Source organism: Cyphomyrmex costatus, unplaced genomic scaffold (genome assembly GCF_001594065.2).
Source record: "Cyphomyrmex costatus isolate MS0001 unplaced genomic scaffold, Ccosl1.0 scaffold36, whole genome shotgun sequence".
Taxonomy (NCBI): domain Eukaryota; kingdom Metazoa; phylum Arthropoda; class Insecta; order Hymenoptera; family Formicidae; genus Cyphomyrmex; species Cyphomyrmex costatus.
Window position 1 is genome coordinate 1,974,170 of NW_017277774.1, and position 18,661 is coordinate 1,992,830.

Sequence of the window (18,661 nt, forward strand, 5' to 3'; positions counted from 1 at the left end):
ATTTATGGAAATAATATGACGAGCAAAACACGTTTGAGAATTCTCGATTCTTCGTGTCGCTTCACAACATTTCGCAATGCGAGAAGGAACACGTGCGTGTGTATATATATATATATATATATGCGCGCATACGCAGTTCGTAAAATTATATACGTTCAAAAGTACTCGTACATAAAGTAGGAAGTCGGTTCCGCGAAAGATTAACGTTAAATTAACATACCGCGGACGGATATTAAAGTATAATATCGCAGCGAATCGTGACTTGTGACCGGCGAATTAACACTTCGACGATTATACGCATTATGTATTTGAATTTTAATCTTCATAAATGGAAGATGCCACTCGGATATCGCGCAGTCTCGCAACCAAAAGCGAGTCGCGTTCTTCTGATGAGACGGCAATTAAACGAGCCTTCTTCGCGGGGAGCAATAAAACGCGTGCTTAATGAGCCCTCTTGGCTTATCTAATAAGGCAATGTGTGTGCGAGAACGCACGCCGTCGTGTCGTTGCGTGTACGTATGTGTGAACAGGTACCTGAGGGGCCCCAACGGGTGTTAGGTTACCCTATGGTTTTTGCGAATTTGACACCGAGGCGCGCACCTGTCCGAAAGTGGCCACGAGGGGTGCAGAGGTCCCCCGAGTATTGCCGCTGCTATTAGCTTAGTAGCTTTTGCGATATCGTTAAACGCCAATATGATTCGGATACGATAAATACTATTATAATATTTCAATACATATTCATTCATATCTACGTATGACGTCATGCCCATTCAAGAATTTTCGGAAGAAAAGTAATTTAAAAATAAATGCACAGAATACCAAATAAAAAATACATTTTTTTAAATGTTTTTAAATATATATATATATATATATACAATATATGTAAGAGGGAATAAAAATAATAATTCTTTCAATAATGCGTTTACAGACACTCTGTATTTCTCTTAGATAGTTAATTCTATTGACGTTTCTATCGCATCGGAAATCTGGCATCGCACAAAGCGGCTCTCAGGATTCGCTCCGTCGTCATCGTCGAGATGCGTGCATTTCGGCGAATCGCGGAACAACGTCGTTCCGAACGCAACCGGAGGCGGACTATGACATACCTTGTTCCGAGAAGCGGCGAAACGCGCTTCCTCGTCGTCGTAGTAGTCGCGATGCTCATCGGCTGATTCGTGATTCACGCAGCAGTACTGGGAACGTGTTAGTCGCGGGACTCGCTCGAATCCATCACTCGCTTCTTCCTCGAAGTGTACAAAGTCGTCGCGGGCAAATATGAAAAATGCAAAAAGAATGCGAGGAGACCGACGATCAACCGGTTTTTGTTATTGTTCCGATAAGAAGCGGATCTATCGATCTATCGATTACATGACGATAGACAAGAGACACGTGTAACCAATGTGGTGATGCTAAAAAATATGGAAATTAATTCGATGTAGTTCGAATAAATCAATTTTCTAGGTACCATTTCCACGCGTTATTAATCGTATTTTATAATATAATAATAATAATTGATTACGAACACTGGATTGGGGAGGTTACTTCACAAGTTACTTTTTATTAGAAATTGGCTACAATTAATTCGAGTATTTTATATTATATTTCATCACTCGCTCCAATTTCGTATTACTTTTGGTGCATTCAATTTCTATGATAAACACATATAAGATAACCTAAAAAATAAATTGTAAGTATAACTTTCCCAATCCTGGTTACGAATGGTCTCTCGATAAAATAAAATATCGCATCCGTATATTTATAATACGGAATTATTTCTGACAATCGACGAGTATCGATATGCCAGTGAAGAAAAGGGAAGACATTTCGGACGACACGCGATACGTTATATGTCCTGCTGCATCGCTCTTGCTCGGCGAGAGAAGTATCTCGCGCTGGCTGAACAATTTCAATCCAATCGTCGCAGCCCCGGCCGCCTTTCCTCGGCCATTTATACTGTTAGTAATACGAGCGGCGACGTTTATATCTATACACGCCACACGGGCGTGGCGGCGATGCGAATCGCGTGCACCGCTTCCCTCGAGAGGATATCCGGTGTGGAAACGCTCCCCTTCCATTCAGCCCTCTTGCTGAGCTCTCTCTCTCTCTCTCTCTCCCTCTCTTCATCTCATTCACTTTCATGCTCTTTCTCTCTGTCCTTCTCCCTAGAACCGTGTACGCTTCCTCTGTCTCCCTCCGACCCCTCCAACATCGCCCTTCTTTCATAGCGCTGTAACAGCGCGTCCTCAATGAGTCGACCAACAGTCACATTCACGTCGGAAGTTTTACGCTGCGTGAAATACAACGAGACTTTTCGTGAACGGAGACGATACGCACCGGATCACGATTCACGCTTGTTCATCCGTAAAAATCCCTTTCGATCGAGCGATCAGATCCTACTGTGAACCTCTCTTCCAAGCCTCGTATTCTTTTCTTTCTCGCAGAGGGATTCTTGGAGTCAAGTCAATTGTAGATTTATGGCACAAGTTTTTGGCATTTAAATGCCTTTTCACAATTGATTTTTTTGTGTAATTTTTACATTTTAATGCAAAACTGAATTCATTACTTTGAATGCGTTTTTAACCGCAAATATATTGGAATTTAATAGTGAAAAGTCTGGCGGTGAAGGCGTAATTCGTCTCAATGCTTTTTCTGAGACCTCTGAATTTACTGCGTTTCTCTATTCAGTATCCACATAGTAAATCCTACGTAACGTAAAGATCGGAAGAAGAAGAAACTCTCCCGACTGTAACGTCTCCCCTCTCTCCTTCCGTTTCTTCTCCATATTTTCCTGCGCCATCGCTTTCAGCAATTGCGGAGGTTAATTGTCTCTAATTAAGTAAGTCATTCGGGCGGTATAAAGAAGTTAGTGTACTCGGAATAGCAGTGGCGAAATGTTACCCTCATTTTCACAATTACATTTCTCTCTCTTCTCCTACCCTCCCCTCTTTGTGTTATTTTATGATCTCTCTCTCTCTCTCTCTCTCTCGAGCCTTGCTAATACTACGTTCCTATTAAAACACGTGGCACTGTGCTGCAAAATTATTTGATGTATCGCATAATTTCCAGATATTTTATCGCGATGACAAGCAATCTATAACCAACATGAGAAAAAGTTTTCTATTAAAAATAAACTCACAAGATGCTTCTAAAAAACAATTTTTTTTATCCTTACAATACAAGCATTCTCAAATATGGCAATTTATTTGGAGATACTGTGATCTCTAAAACTCTTAGAATAAATCTCACTCCGAAAAATGGAATGTCACTTTTAAAAGATTGAAAGGTGACCTATTCTTTCTCCAGATTTCCTCAATTTTCACTCTTTTATAGTATCTAGAAAAATCTGGCTAGTCGATTCAAAGATAATTTCAGAAGATTCCAGGTGTAAAAAATTATGGTTTTTTTCAGGATTTATCCTATCGATTAATTTTCATTATTTAACGGATATTCATCAATTCGCACAATATTACACGCTTTGTGTTCACGTTAAGATTCTATACGAATGAATTAAAACGCTAACAAATTTGGAGCAATATTATATATTGCTTTATAAATAATATTAAACAAACATTCCGTCAACACACAAATGATTTTTCTACTCTGTTCTATTTTAGACATCAAATTCAAATTTTCATTTCAACTTATTTCATCTTTAAGGGAGAATTATTTGTACCCAAACATAACTTTTCTTTTTTCATGCTATATTTTTTTTAGAATGAAAAAATAATAAATTTCAGATCCGCCCTCAAATTTCAGAATTTTCCAGGAGTGTTTCAGAATACATAAAATTCCAGTATAATTCTAGAATCCAAGATATTTAAGGACCGCCTGGACATCATGATTTTAAAATAAGATCTACTCCAAAGAATTTAAAAAGTACCATATATTAGACTATTTTCACATGTTACAGCGACGGAATTTAGACCTGTCGGACATTATATTCGTTCTCAAAACGTGATAAGAGCAAAAAGACCGCTTAGCACAGTCCGTCGTTTCCAAGTTTCTCTAGAAATCACGTCGGATAAATGTTCCTCTCTATACGTTACTCGATCGCTGACAGAACGTATCGCGACGCGCTGTCCGCGGTCGTTCGATCTCGTGTAAATGCCAACCAGGTGATCTACGCGATCTCCGATCACATAGCCGTTGAGCTGTATGACCAATGCGTGAGCACGCACGTGCGCAACGCAGTTGCACTTGCACACGAGCGGCAATCACAATGAAAGAGATCTATAGAGAGAAAGAAAAAGAGAGCGAGAGTAGAGAGAGAGAGAAAAAGAGACACGAGGACAACCTGCAGATGCATGAATGACTCGAAATGACGTGCGCGTTTATTGAGCGCGGCCTGCCGACTCCGAGCTCTCCGTTGCTCCCAGCAAGGACACGACATATTTTCTGACTCTAACCAGTGATGGACTCGAACAGTTTGGAAAAGAGCCGGAGGGGTTTCTCGGCGGAAATCGTCGGTTTAAAAAAATATAAAAATTATTAATAAGTAATTGGAACTTTTATTAATAAATATAATTTTTTAACAATTTCATACGATATACAAACGATATTAATATAATATAATATATCCAATAATATTTATACAATTTTATATATAATTTTATGAGCACAGAATATAATTCATAAATGTATAAAAGATTTATAATCCAAAGTTATTTCACAGCAGGCAGCTCTCTCGATTTTTGCTTGATATCAACAATCCGATAGGAATTTTCTATGAGAAGGAACTCAATGTTAAAAATATTTTATACTCATGACATCTCTCATTTTCGCTCTCTCTCTCTCTCTCTCTCTTTAGAAACAGAAGTAGATAATGCGAAAGTCTCTGTATAAAAATCTAGAATTAGGCAAATGCGATTAAAATTTATTTTAATATCTCGCATTGATATTCGCTCAAGCTACCGTTTGTTCGCGTTGATCGGTGGTTCGTATCTTACACAGAGGCGGCATCGACTTAGGACGCTGTTCGCAGGGAGGCAAGAGGAGAGAAACAGAGGAAACGCGCGAGTGTGCGTGCGTGCACGTATCAGGACGTATCGATGTGTACAAGATAAATGCGTAAGAGTAGCGCGCACACGAGACGGAATGGCATCGGGGGGACGAGGAGAGGAGGGGGGGGGGGGGAGCGCGGGGATTCGGATAAACCGATTAAAACTTACACGGCTTGCGTAAGTGAGTCTTCGTTTTGCGTGGACATAAAGCGACCTCGTGGAATGATTTTCGACGACGTCGACTTTTTTTTTTTCGATCGCGCGGGAACACATTCGATCTTACACGCCCGCGACCTATTATTGTCGCTTCCGGTAGTGCTAAAAAGGGGGAGGGGTGGTCCTCGAGAGAATTTGAGAACGATATGCGATCTACTGCGTAACGTTACACGTCATCGTCGTCGTCATTGTCGTCTTCCTCCTCTTCCTCCTCGTCGTCGTCGTCGTCGATCTATTTCTCGAGTTTCTTTCCGGCGTTATTGCCACTCTCGGCCAATTAAAAACGCGCGTTCCCACGCTCGGGGTGTACATATCGTCGAAAGTCTTAATAAAGGAACGTGTAATGGAGGTGATAATCGAAAGAAGGGTCCCAAATAGGACTGAGGGCTCTTTTCCCGGAGGACGTTTTGTTCAATTTTTTAATGTACTTACGCCTAACAGCTCGACGTCTTTTCAATAGACAGCAGGAGACAGTCACTTAAATAAATACAATTTATGTTGACTTTGCGACAGATACAAAAGTAGCCAGTTTTTCACATTTTTTTTTGTTAAAAATTTAATGGAAGATGCATTAATATAAAAGAAAAGATCAAATTGAACATTTTCTAACGTGAACGATACTTAAATCTACGACAAGCTTAAACACTGATAAATTATTACCGCGCCAGTGAAAGTCATTATAAAAGATTTCCTCACGAAAATGCAGAAAGTTTATTATTAAAACATGAATACTTACTGCTGTGAGTAAATCGGATACATAAAATGGCATGCATCTGAGTTGGACGGGTTACCAGGAAAGGGTGACAGAGCGAGTGTCCTCTGCGGGTAAAAACCACCGACGTACGTACAAGAGCACGTAAAGGAGATATTCTTTTTTCCTTTCTCTTTTTATTTTCCTTTTTTTTTTTTTTTTTTTTTTTTTTTTTTGCGAAAACGCGTGGTCTTCATTTTCTGTTCGCAATACTGCGATTGTCTTATATAAAGAGATTACATATACAAAACATACGAGGTCCTCGCATGATTATTTTCGTTAAGCATTTATTCGCCCTTTCCCCTTTCTCTTCTTCTCTCTTGATTCTGTTTTCTCCCTTCCATGTATCTACAACGTCGTTGTCTACGACGTCCCATCCGGAGTGATCCTCTCCTTCTCGCGATCGCGCACTTCCAAGAAGCTGCCTCTCCGGTGCGACCATCTACGTTCTCTTCCTGCTCGTTAGCAAGATACGGATGTATCTCTCGTTTTCGTGGGACTCTAGACATACTCCGAACGCAATCGCGGAATCAGATGCGCCTCCTTCCCGATGATCGTTCTCGAAAGCCGCGCGTGCGTTTCCAAGGTTTTCAAGGACGTCAGCAAGCTCGGAATCGTCTTCGCATCTCTTTTCGCGACATGCTCATCAACAACGTCATGGAACTTTCGGAGCATGAAGAGGAACGCGAGAAGCATGCTGCATGATCGATGTGTATCTTGTAACGACGTCGTTCGGGAAGACTCGACGACGATCGAGGAGACGTTCGTTCGGGTTCTAGCCCGATGTTCTTGCCGAGCGGCCGCCGGAAAAGCAAGAGGCCCTTGGACAATGTCGCCGTCGCAATCCGCATCATATCCTAGAGTATCTGGAAGAGCTTCTTCAGTTCCACCATGAGTTGCCAATCGGTCTTCAGTAGGTCATCCCTGAAGTAATCCTTGCAGGCGTCTATACTCTGTCTGCTTATCTGTAACAGTTCGAGAAATGGCGCTTCGGTTATCAGGTGATAAAACGTGTGGCCACTATAAAGATTACCCGTCCGTAAACAAAACAATAAAAAATCCACCTCTTCCGGTCTAATTGCAAAGATAAAACGAGAATCTGTATATTTTATCTCATATATTTATTCTCAATCTATATATACCTAGACACACCCTAAATTCATTACTATTAATCTCAAATTATTATTAATATTTTTTTTATTATAATGTTATTATAATTTAACCGTATTTAAAAACTATAATTAAAATTATAATATTATATTTAAAAAAGCATTCCCGATCAACAGAATGAAAGAGTTACGAATAATACGCTGCAAGAGAGAAAGCCAAGAGGAAGGTTTGCCCTCGGGATTGCCTTCTCTCACGTTTGTAATATCTGAAAGTTAAATCAAGTCCAAGGATCGATCGAGGACACGAATAATGTAATCAGACGATCAGATCGGATAATCCGAGAGTGAGGACTCGAGAGTAGACTGTGACACCATTCATCTACGAACGTCGAGGCTCGAGGGGGAAAAAATATATATAGCGCCACGCGTTACACGTTCGAATGACGCAACTTGTAACGGAAACACAGGCGTCATTCGTGTGACGTGGCACGCTAGAACGATCTGTTAAAAGCGAAATCTCAATAAAGTATAACGGGTAGCTTCGTAATGCGGCAACCATCGGTCGTTTTGCGAGAGCCGCGTGCGTTTCTCGAAACGCGTATAGTATCGTGGCTAATTTTCACGTGACGCTTTTCGCAAATAGATGACTAGGGAACCCGTGTGTGTGCGTGTGCGCGCGCGCGCACGGCAAACCATTCGGAAACGTAACGCTTCACAACTGTTTCCGCCCCCACTCTCGGCCGGAAGTCCCGTTTCATTCATGGATCGGTCACAATGGTGGTTTTACGCGGCTATTGAGGACGCCTGCCTCCCGCCACGCCCCTTCTAACTTCCCTTGCTCTTCACCACTCCTCGTTCTCTCTCTCTCTCTCTCTCTGTCTTTGCCCTTCATTCTCGGTAGTCCTCTATCCTCTGCTCTCTCTCTCTTTCATTCTCGCCCCCCACGTGCTTCCCTCCCTTCCTCCTACGTCCGTATTACCGCTTGTAAAGTACGCGGAACGTTGAATATACAACAGTTCGTGGTAATCATAAAAAATTTCACCGACGGTGCAAAGCGCAGAACTAATTTGAAAGTTTAAGTTTTTCGCGCGAAGCTCGCGATCGTGATTACGCGTCTCGGATGTTATTATGCAATTTCGGTCTGCGTGACGAACGTGCGATAAGATCGCGCGGACATGCCGCATCGATCGATCCGAGATACCGTCTTCCTCGCGGAATTTTCACCGATTTCTTTACGTTCGCGATAATAGTACGTTCAATCGCGATTCTACGTGATCCACTTTTCTCTTTCCGCTGCTCCAAGATTAGAAACAGACTATTTCCGTAGTCGGATAAATAAACGCATCTCCGGAAAGTGCAGCGGAAAATTGTTCCGTGTGCTTACAACAACGTAAGTGAAGCGAATCCCGTAGCTGAAAGTAGAAGCGAAAATATTTGTTTAATTGAAATTAAGATATTTTACGTACTCTTTTTGTAATTTTCAGGAGCATTTATTATGTGTAAGCATGTATTGAATATAATTGTTTATTTGTATTTTTTCTTATATTTTGTAATATTTATTATACCAAAATAAATAAATAACCGAGCAAACACAGTAATGACAAAAAAGTTTATGCTGCTTATATTTTTTCACAGACAGCTTCTTGCTTATATAGGAGCAAAAGTTGATCCTACAATAGAAAAAATACTCCGATAAAAACACGTACGTTCGAAGTAAAAACTAAATATTTGCTCTCGGTTCATTTTATTCCGTGATTTCGTGTCTCCCCTTCGTATCTTTCGGAGGTATTTCCTTCAGGCGTTGAAAAGCGTTCGCTCTATTTCGCCCGTATGAGTCGACGTGTCGACGGATCAGCAGCTTCGGGAGAATCGTCGTGGGAACAAGATACTTCCGGAACTGATTCCACGAACCAAACGGTAACGACGACTTCCGCTTGCCTACCAAAGCACAGGAAGGTGCTTGAAGCACGACGACGATAGAAGAGAGAGAGAGAGAGAGAGAGAGAGAGACGGGAGAAAAGGAGGAAAGAATGAAGATGAGACGTCGGTTTGTATGAAGAAAAGGTACCGTTTCTCACAAGGGAAAGAAGAAGAAGAAGCCTACGAAGCATCCGTCTTAATTAACGATCGCAACAGTCTTTACACACATTTCCACGAGCATAATGTAACGGCGACGGAGTAATTGAAACTTAATCTGTTTAGTCCCGCTTTAGTCCTTCATTAATCCTTTCCGCGTACCCGACACGTGCGTATTAGGATTTTTATTTCCAATTTATTCACATCCGATCTGGTTTCTCTGGTAACTATTATTTACAGAATACAATTTTAAATATTTGCTTCTATTTTTCCAGTGTCGCTTATTATTATTACTTATATATACATTTAAACATCTGCGTTTGCTTTATTTAAGAGACGTCTTGTACTCTCGCATTAATTCTCCCGTCAGCTTTATTTTAGACCCCACGGCATGAGAATTACATGGCTGTAATTAATATAGTAATCGCCCAAGTAAAGAACTATTTGCACGTGCGAGTGAAGTATATGCCTTGGAATGAAGTATCTGAGCGAACGCGGGGCCGAACTTGTCCTATAGTCGATATCCTCGCCTGGAGGAAGACGAAAAAGGAAGAAGAGTGGAGAAGTAGTGGGAGAAGGGAAAGGGAGACGCGGAGGGGAAAAGGTAGCGAGCTTCTACGAAGGCCGGAAGCCGACGGCGGACGAGCGATCGCCGCCGGATGTTCATCTTCCTTTTTCGATCTAGGTCTCGCATACTAAGTCGAATTTGCGTCAAGGCGAAAACGCGTTTCTCAGTTTCGCGCAGTCCAGCGCGAGTAAAGTATAATAGTATACAATTCAGCGGGCTGATTAATGAGATCGCTGAGCTCAAAACTAATCGATTGGACTCGCCGCGATATCCAACGTTCAATTACAATAAATTTAGCATGAAATTAGAAATGTATTTTGATTTTGAAATAACAATTCAAGTTGATTAGTATTACAGCTAATTAAAATCTGTTGATTTGTACCTGAATGTGTTCTTTTCTCTCGAGTCACGGTAATTTATTTTTGCTTTCAAAATCAATGGAGCTAAATTAATAAGATAAATTAATAATTAGTGTACTTACTTTGCTGACGAGGAAGTCTTTCGCCTCGAAATGACGACCGAACATCTTGGGTGCTTCTCCCGGTACAGGCTCGATTTTGATGCAGACTTCTTGTCCTTTCCTAGCCGATTCCACGGGCTTATGGTTGTACTCTATACTGGTCACCATGCCCAAGTCAACAAACTGAAACATATATACATGATAGATTAACATATTGATCAATTAGAAAAAAATACACGATATATTTTGCAATGAAAAGGAATGTGACGTTCGCCATAAGCGAATGATAATCGTCCACGTGTTACATATATTCAATGGGACATAATTTGTCCCCCCACGTATTCAATTAATTCATAAGAATATATTACACGCTTAGAGAAACAAACTCTAAAAAATTTCAGACTTTAAAGAATAAATTCACTAAAGTTTAGCTGCGATACAGCAACGCTTAGGTACACGATCGAAGCGAAACGCGATGAAAAGTCGGAAGGATCGAGGATCTATCTGTCGTAGTTTCCTCCCGGCCCACAGTAACGCGAAACCACATTCGTTCGCTTGATTTAGCATCGTGGATGCCCAAATGGGATTTAACAGCGAGACAGGTCTATCCTGCAGCGCGAGCGAAGCTTCGGTATATAGTAGCGCGACTTTCTGTAGGTCTTCTTTTTTTCCGCCATCGATCGTCGGCGTCTGGTCGCGTGGGTATAACTCCACCTAGGCACACCTTTACCGCGACCGGAAGTCGAGACAGCCGAGTATATACCTGAGCCGAGAGCTGTTCCGTGCCGTGCCGTGCCGGGAGAGTCGAGCCTGCCTCGCAACCGAGTTCGAGACGTGGGTACGCATTTTCGTCGTGAATACCGGCGAGAATCGGTGAACCAAGTAGGTAGGCAGGCAGGCAGATACCCGCATATACGTAGGCCGGCACGCAGTAGGCTGGATCCACCGGGTGTCCGCAAATATTCATATCGCGGTAGAAAACTGAATTAGAAATCGTTGATCTTCCAGTTGAGACTTTAGCTTTGATTATCCCCTACTGTCGCAGCAATGTGCGGAGTAAATTCGAAGAAAATATCTAGGAGAAGAAATTATCACAGCCGTGCTTCTCTCTCTCTCTCTTCCGCTCTTCGCCTCTCTCCGGAAATAATGACATTATTATTAGTTAGTAACTCCAGCCTGACTGTAATTTCGATCACTCCGATCACGCAAATTAGATATTGCAATCGTAAACACGGATGCGATCCATCGCGTTACGTTTTATGGAAAAAGAGAAGAAAACTGGAAGTTTTTATCGAAGAGTCGAGTCTAATGTCGATTCGTAAGAAACTATCTCGGGATGCGAGCTTTTCAGCGGACGCCGTTAGACGGCTTGTACAGCCCGTAGGTTTATTGAATCCCGAGACACGCTGTATAACGGTGTATACACGCGAAAAAGCCCCGAGCGCGTTGCTCCGCTGCCGCGACACACCTGTGGCTGCGGGAGAGCGCAAAAGTGGGCGACAAACCCGGACGCGGTTCGCGTATCCAGGATTTACAAGAGCGCCCGGCCATGGGGCGCCTTAAAAGAGACCCACAGCTTTTGCTACACCGTCAGTTTCCTCTCGTGGGTGCACCGGGGGTTGCACGTGTAATTGCGCGAACTGCACGATCAAAAACCTATATTTATTACCGTGCAGTATCCACCTGAAGACAAAACTGTATACTGAAAAAGGAGTCTGGTTATATAACCATCAAACGTTGAGTGAAGTAATCGCAAACGAATGTCCACAAGTAATAAAACTAAACTAAATACAATTCTACCTTTATAAATATTTAGTAAGTACGATTAAACGGTATATTACTTTATTTGGTTTAATTAATTACTGATATTTCGTTAAAATTATCTCACTCAACATTTGGTGGTTATAACCAGACTGTTTTTCACGATAAATCTGTACGCTTGAAATGCGATAGATCTATACACTCTCTAGTTGCGAAAAACGCAGGAAACGCATATCCGCGTGTACGGAAACGCAGTATCGAATAATCTTAGGAAAATGCGCACGCACACATTGCAAAAGAAAAAAAAAGTATATCCGTCGTAGAGCGAGCAGCGAGGATGTGAAAGAGAGATGACACCAATTTATCTCGAACAGTAGACCGCGAGAGGTAAAGACCTTGGCTCCATTATCTCTCTATATACTGCTTCAATATTTATCTCTCGTATCCAAACTGCGTTAATTACATATGTACTCAAGGTGTTGTGGCAGTGGAAGGAAGAGCTATTCTGCGAGCGCGAATACACCTCGGTTCGTAAGACACGCGTATCGAGAGGCATATTATGGAGATAGTGATAATGATAAGCATCACCTTGAAAGCTTATTTCTTTCCTCAATTATATTAAAGACAGTGATATCGAGTTCGAACAAAGCGTGATACAGATCGCAACGTAGACTTATACGGTAAGCTACGTTATCGTTAGGTGGACAATGACCGGTCGAATATGCCCGCCCGTGTATCCCGAAACCCACGCCAAGAGTAATGGGCTGTAAGTGACTTGGGTTGGACGCTCAAGCCACCCGGTATCCCCTAGTCAATGACCAATAACTGAGGCATTGCTTCTCAACCCTTTTTTTGAGCGACGAAACGTTTTGCGACTGCAAATCTCGTAAAATATAGCAATAAAGAAATGAGTGTGCGAGAAATTCTCGATTTATTCTCAATTTTTTTGACTACCTTTTTTAAACCTCTGCCACAATTTTCCATTCCAGCTATGAATAGAAATTCTAGAATTACATAATATTTATAATATTGTTCAATTTACAATTCATAAAATTCTGTCTTGCAATATTTTCATATCGTTACATATTTTTATTGCTCCAGAATTAGTTATTACACTAAAATGGCATTCCAATGAATTAGTGTATTATAGAATTTTGTCGATTCAAAATATTGAAATTCATTTTGTGGAAGACTGTCTTATTAAATTGTGTCATTATTACAGCAATAAGCGATATGTTGTAACGTCTTATTTATCTTAATACAATATGTTTAAATTTAAAATTTTATCTTCAGTGTTTTCATATATTGTAATGTCTTTTATCTTTCTTAACTTTGAACCGAGAAATTCAATTCTGTGAAAATTTTTCTTAATACATTAACACAAAAATGTTTATTTTTATAATTAGTAGATTTGATGAAGACATTTGCCTATCACTTCAACAAATGATAAGACGGATTTAACATGTCTGTAATGTATGTTTCAATTGTTTTATCATAGCTTCTTGCTGTCTCAAAATCTTTTTATTTTTATTTTTTTACGATGTTCCTTGTACTTTCTTTACTGTACTTGTCTCACTGTTATACAATTATAACCAAAAAAATGTGCTCCATCCTCATTTTAAACTCTAGTTCATATTTGTTACCATTTAATTTTTAAATATCGTATCAATTGAAAACTATTGTGAAATGAAGAAAATTCTGTGCAGTCAAATCGTATTCATTTGTACAAGTTTTAAACGTCATTGGACATTAAATTAGTTTTATTAGTATATATTATATGTTGTAAATTTTTTGCTTGTTCCTTAAGTCTTATTAACTTTCGTTTTTGCTTTGTACATACAAGCTAGCGTGAATTACTAGGATAAATTGCATATTTAGGATTCTTCGATTTAATATACGGATTTTGTTCTCGATTCTGCCAAACTTGAATGGATAATTCGGACTCCGTTATTTACCACACGGTGGTCTCGCGACGCGAATCATTTTCTTTGACCCTTTCTCAAATTATATTTTAGTGCAATAATTACATGTACGGTGCTAAGGAACGAAAAATGCATACGCGTTATACAGGGAATATTGTGCGTGTCGGAGTTAATCAGCTCGGACGCAAAAGAAAAAAAAAAGAAGAAAACAGAAAAGATACGATCGTTCGTTCGCCCGTGCCGTGCATGTTCCACGATACGCTCCTCTGTGGCCGGCGTACTTTTATGGCGTACCCCCGTCGTCAAATTCTCGACACTCCGCCGCGACCGAAAGGAGAATTACCATATAGGTGCACGTGTGCAGGCGGGCAAACGAACCTTGTTCGTCCTCCGCCTCGACCTTCTCCGCCCTTTCTTCCAACCTATCTCGCGCCATACGCACCTTCAATCCTCTCTCGACTCCGTTCTCTCAACTGCTCGAGGTTTTAAGATAAAGTTCGGGACTCTCTCTCGAAGGACCAACCGCTAATTTCGTCTCCCCCCGTTGTCCCCCTCCCTGCCGTTCTCCTCTCATCTCGCAAATGTATAACATTACACGACGTATTTTACGACTGACGTCGTCTCCATCGTTTTTGTCACGTACTAGGAATTTCGGAAGTCTCGAGGTCGAGCATCCGCGACTTGAGTTTCACCTACGACAGGTAGCCCCTTCAAACAAAGGATTTTTTTTACGAAGAGATATTATCACGTTGGAAAAAGAGAAATGTAATATCACCGATTTTGAAAGCGATGATTTTAGTCGCGGTATTTAAATGTATAATTTTCGAACTGGTATACATTAGACGCTATCGTCTCTTTCCTTCGAGAAGAAGGGGAGGAGGGGATTATCTCTCCCGAACGAGACGTGGCGCGGAAAGAGAGGCCTTAACGGCTTTGCAGCGTAAAAATGTGGTCACCACGCTGAGCATAACCCGACCCTCACCTTTCGAAATTACGGAAGCCATTACGAGCGTTATCGACGCCGCTTTACCTTTTACGACTAACGTGTCAATATAGAACGCGAAGAGAGGCGAGAGCGACATACCTCTCTCGAACGCGATCAGGCCCGGTTACTCCCGCGTGGGCCCGCGAGAGTATATACCGTCCACTTTAGATTTATCTCATTCTAAGTGTTCGAGAGACACGAGAATCTCTCTCGCGTTGCGCTACGTGGGCGGAGAAGAGATCCGCGGGGTTGATGGCGAGGAGGACCAAACGGAAAAGCGTACACACGCACGCACACGCACGCACACGCACGCTTTATCCGCTCGTCTTCCGATGCTAAACTATCTAACCATTCGCGCGGACACCCACTCGCCCGTTGCAGTTTCTCCGATAAATTCTCGCCACGCCATTCGGCGTTTATTGCGCTCATATTGACACGTTTATTGTATTTGATGTCAATAACTGAATTTTTCCGTAAATTACCAATACATAAACGAGGTGTTTTATTGCATCAATATAATTGATCGCCTCGGTCACGTCTCTGTTATTCGATCATCTCGTCCAACGTAAATCGCGAGACGCCGCGATTACTGAAGTGTGTCGAAACTAGCTGCTTGACATGCGCGCGGCGTTCGAAACTTTTACAGTTTATGAAATAGTAATTTCTGTAATGTATAATTAAGTAATATTAAGATAGACGAAAGTCGCCGATATTGACATAGATGTCCTATGGAGACACCCACTTCTTGGAAACCGACTATTACACTTTATTAATGCTGATAAAATCATATATAATCTGTTTAGGTAATTAAAAAAGTAAAAACTTGTAATTTATATATTCATGGCTTGTTTCTATGTAAGAATCAGCTAAAAACGAATTTTATTATACAAATAGGAAAATAAAATTCGTACGATTTTCTTTCGCAAGTTTAAATGATAGTGACTGTATTATTGATAAAATTATATTATAATTTACATTTTCTTTATATTGTAATTTCCTAAATCAATTTTATTTGTATTTTTTCTTTTTTTGTTCATAATATGGTTTTAAATATAAAATAAGGATGCAGCGCAAATCGGCACACCTATCGGTAAAACCATAACCTACCTTAATCTTTGTAGCTGTAACTTTTGTGTTACAATGTCAAATAGTTTTTTTTTTTTTTTGGAGCTGAAGACAATCGTATATTTACATTTGGAGAAATATTCTAAAAAAAAAACTGTCGCAATACATTTTTGCGTTTTACAGGACAGCATACAACACGCATATAAATCAATAAAAAAAAGTTTTATATTAAAATAAAAAGATTTTAGAAAATCTTACATACATTCACATGTATTATTAGTAACATAATGTGCATTTAATAATTTAATTTCAAGTAACCATTATAATAAATTCCTCATTACGATCACATCTTCAGAGAGAAAAAAAATTTCAGTAAGTTACAAAATAGTATATTGTACATTTCTACACTGAAAAAAAATGTAGTGATTATACGAATTACGAGAAGTACAAATAAAACGATCATATGAATCAGAATTCCGATTGTCGAACTAAATTTCTAATCTCGAGTAGAACGTTTGATTTAATCATAAACGTCCGATTTGTAAACTCTCAGATTAAATCTACCTGAATTTCAATTAATGCCGCAAGACTTCTTGCCATTGTACCATTCGCGCGTTCCCAATAACCTGGTCCGTATAGCTACAGACATAATACACAATGTATAGCCACAGTGCGAGGTCAAGAACCTCGAGCGTAAAATGCGCGGCCCCGCCCTAAGGACGGTTTGCGAAAAGTAAAACAAAAAGAGAAAAAGGATTCCCCATAAATTTGAATCGCGGATACTGCGGAGGGAAACAGCTGCTCGTGAACTAGAGATCACACGCGGGAGTGAAAAGGGAAGAAAGGAGTTCCTAGAAAGAAGTATAGCGAGAGAGCCTCGACCTTGGCACTAAGCGCACGCGCGCCATTTGAAGGCCGATCCTTTCTCGGCGCGAAATGGGAATCCGCGCGCGGATAGATGCAACTGCACGAGATGCCTTAGCCAAAGGCTCGCTTCGTTCCGCGAAAACCACGCTAGACTACGTAAGTTGCACCTGCGTGCGTCACGTCATGCTCCGCCGTGTACCGTAAGTTTCACCGAGAGACAGAGAGAGAGAGAGAGAAGCTCTACTCTCGCGATACTGAGATATTATCCGCGAGATGCTGCGAGAGATTCCGACATGGAACTGAAACGCAACGTGATTATTTATTCCGCGGGCATGGGATTTACACACGCTGCTCTTGCAGCTCGACTACAGCGGGTGTGTAACGGTATGTAGCGTTACAAGATGCACGCGCAGTGAAAGAATATTGACACACATATAGAAGGTAAAGAGAGAGAGAGAGAGAGAGAGATAAAAAAGGAGAGAGCGAGCACCCTCAAAATACTTCTGCATATCGGAATTCGCCTCTGCAGAGGCAACGTTTGCGTTTTTAAAAGTTACAACGTACTTTGCCACCGCTGTAAGATTCACGGAAAAGGTCATCAGAGACATTTAGGAAATGATATTATTTCCTTTTGTCCGAAATATTTGCATATAACATATCTGTTCATAGCGCGTTCCTTTATTTGTCATTTATCTTATAATATAATTGAAATGTAAAAAACTATGACCGGAAAGGTCAGTTTTTCGTAATAGCGTTTAACCTTTCTCTTGAACTGTTCCACCTTTCTATCGTATATATTATTTTAACCATCATATATAAGTATTGTTATTTATAATATTCAGATTCTATTATAATAAAAGAAGCACGAATATCTTTGTGAATTTCTATGGGAAGTCTGTACGACATCGTGACCTCCATTGTGATTTCGCTGTACGTAGATATTATTTATTCGCGTGGGTTTTCTGCTTTATGCAAATGTTGTTGATGTAACAAAACGCGACCTTCCATATTGCCGCGGCGCGATGTGCCTCCTGTATATCGGAATTATTTTCACCGATTGCGATATTTACTCAAGGCTTTCGCGGCCTGACTGCAACGTACGTTATACGCGGCCGCATTTATCGCGGGTGCGTGCGAGGATAGACGGAAGACGAGGGGGAGGAACCGTTCTTGGCATACTAGATAGCAGACATGGCGTGTCGCGGCGCGACGCGTCTCGACAGGAGAACGAGCGAGCGAGCGAGCGGGCTCACGCGCGCGCGAGACGGGAACCGGAAGTCTATTTTCGTGGCCCGCACCAATTTAGAAGGCTTTATAGTTCGTGCGACGAGAGTTAGCGGCTCTAACGGCCTCACCGTGTGCGTCGTCGGCGCTTTTGGACGCCGTTAATCGAGATCCCCGCCGCGCGTCCTCGTCTTCCGCGAACGACGCTCCGGCATTCGCGCTCGCGGCTTGAAATTTCGCCGGATCCGCGGGAAATCATGTACACTGTTCAAAAGAGTCTATCTGCCCTCGTTGCATGTAACGAAAGCAAATTTCACAATTAAAATCATTTAATGTTGACAATGAAAATGAAGTTACAGATAACTGAAATATTTAATGTTTACGTGCAATAAATTCCATGTAAATCCACATAGAATTTTATGGAAAACATACTAAAACGATACTTTTAACAGTGTAGTTCCACAAAGCAAACCCAGTTTAAAAAAAAAAATAATAAAAATTATATCAGAGAAAGTGAAATGCCTAATCGAGTCTTGTACACAGGATGTAAGTGTGTGTTGATACGATTGATTTATTGTACCGTTTTTTCTTATATTTGATCCTCGGTTTGGATCCTTTATAAGAAATTCTAATATTATAAAATCACATTGTGCTACA

The 18,661-nt window shown here is 40.9% G+C and overlaps 1 protein-coding gene across 1 annotated transcript in view; it reads right to left on the reverse strand.

Annotated features, from left to right (window-relative positions):
* Positions 1-6,119: 6,119 nt before the first annotated feature.
* The window catches only part of eIF5B (eukaryotic translation initiation factor 5B), a 40,495-nt gene continuing 27,953 nt past the window's right edge, over positions 6,120-18,661 (reverse strand). Inside the window, exons 15-16 of the mRNA XM_018543154.1 lie at positions 10,202-10,363; positions 6,120-6,932 (exon numbers count right to left, since the gene is read on the reverse strand). Coding sequence (XP_018398656.1) covers positions 6,825-6,932; positions 10,202-10,363 — 270 coding nt within the window. The 3' untranslated portion in view covers positions 6,120-6,824. The remainder of the gene's footprint in view (positions 6,933-10,201; positions 10,364-18,661) is intronic.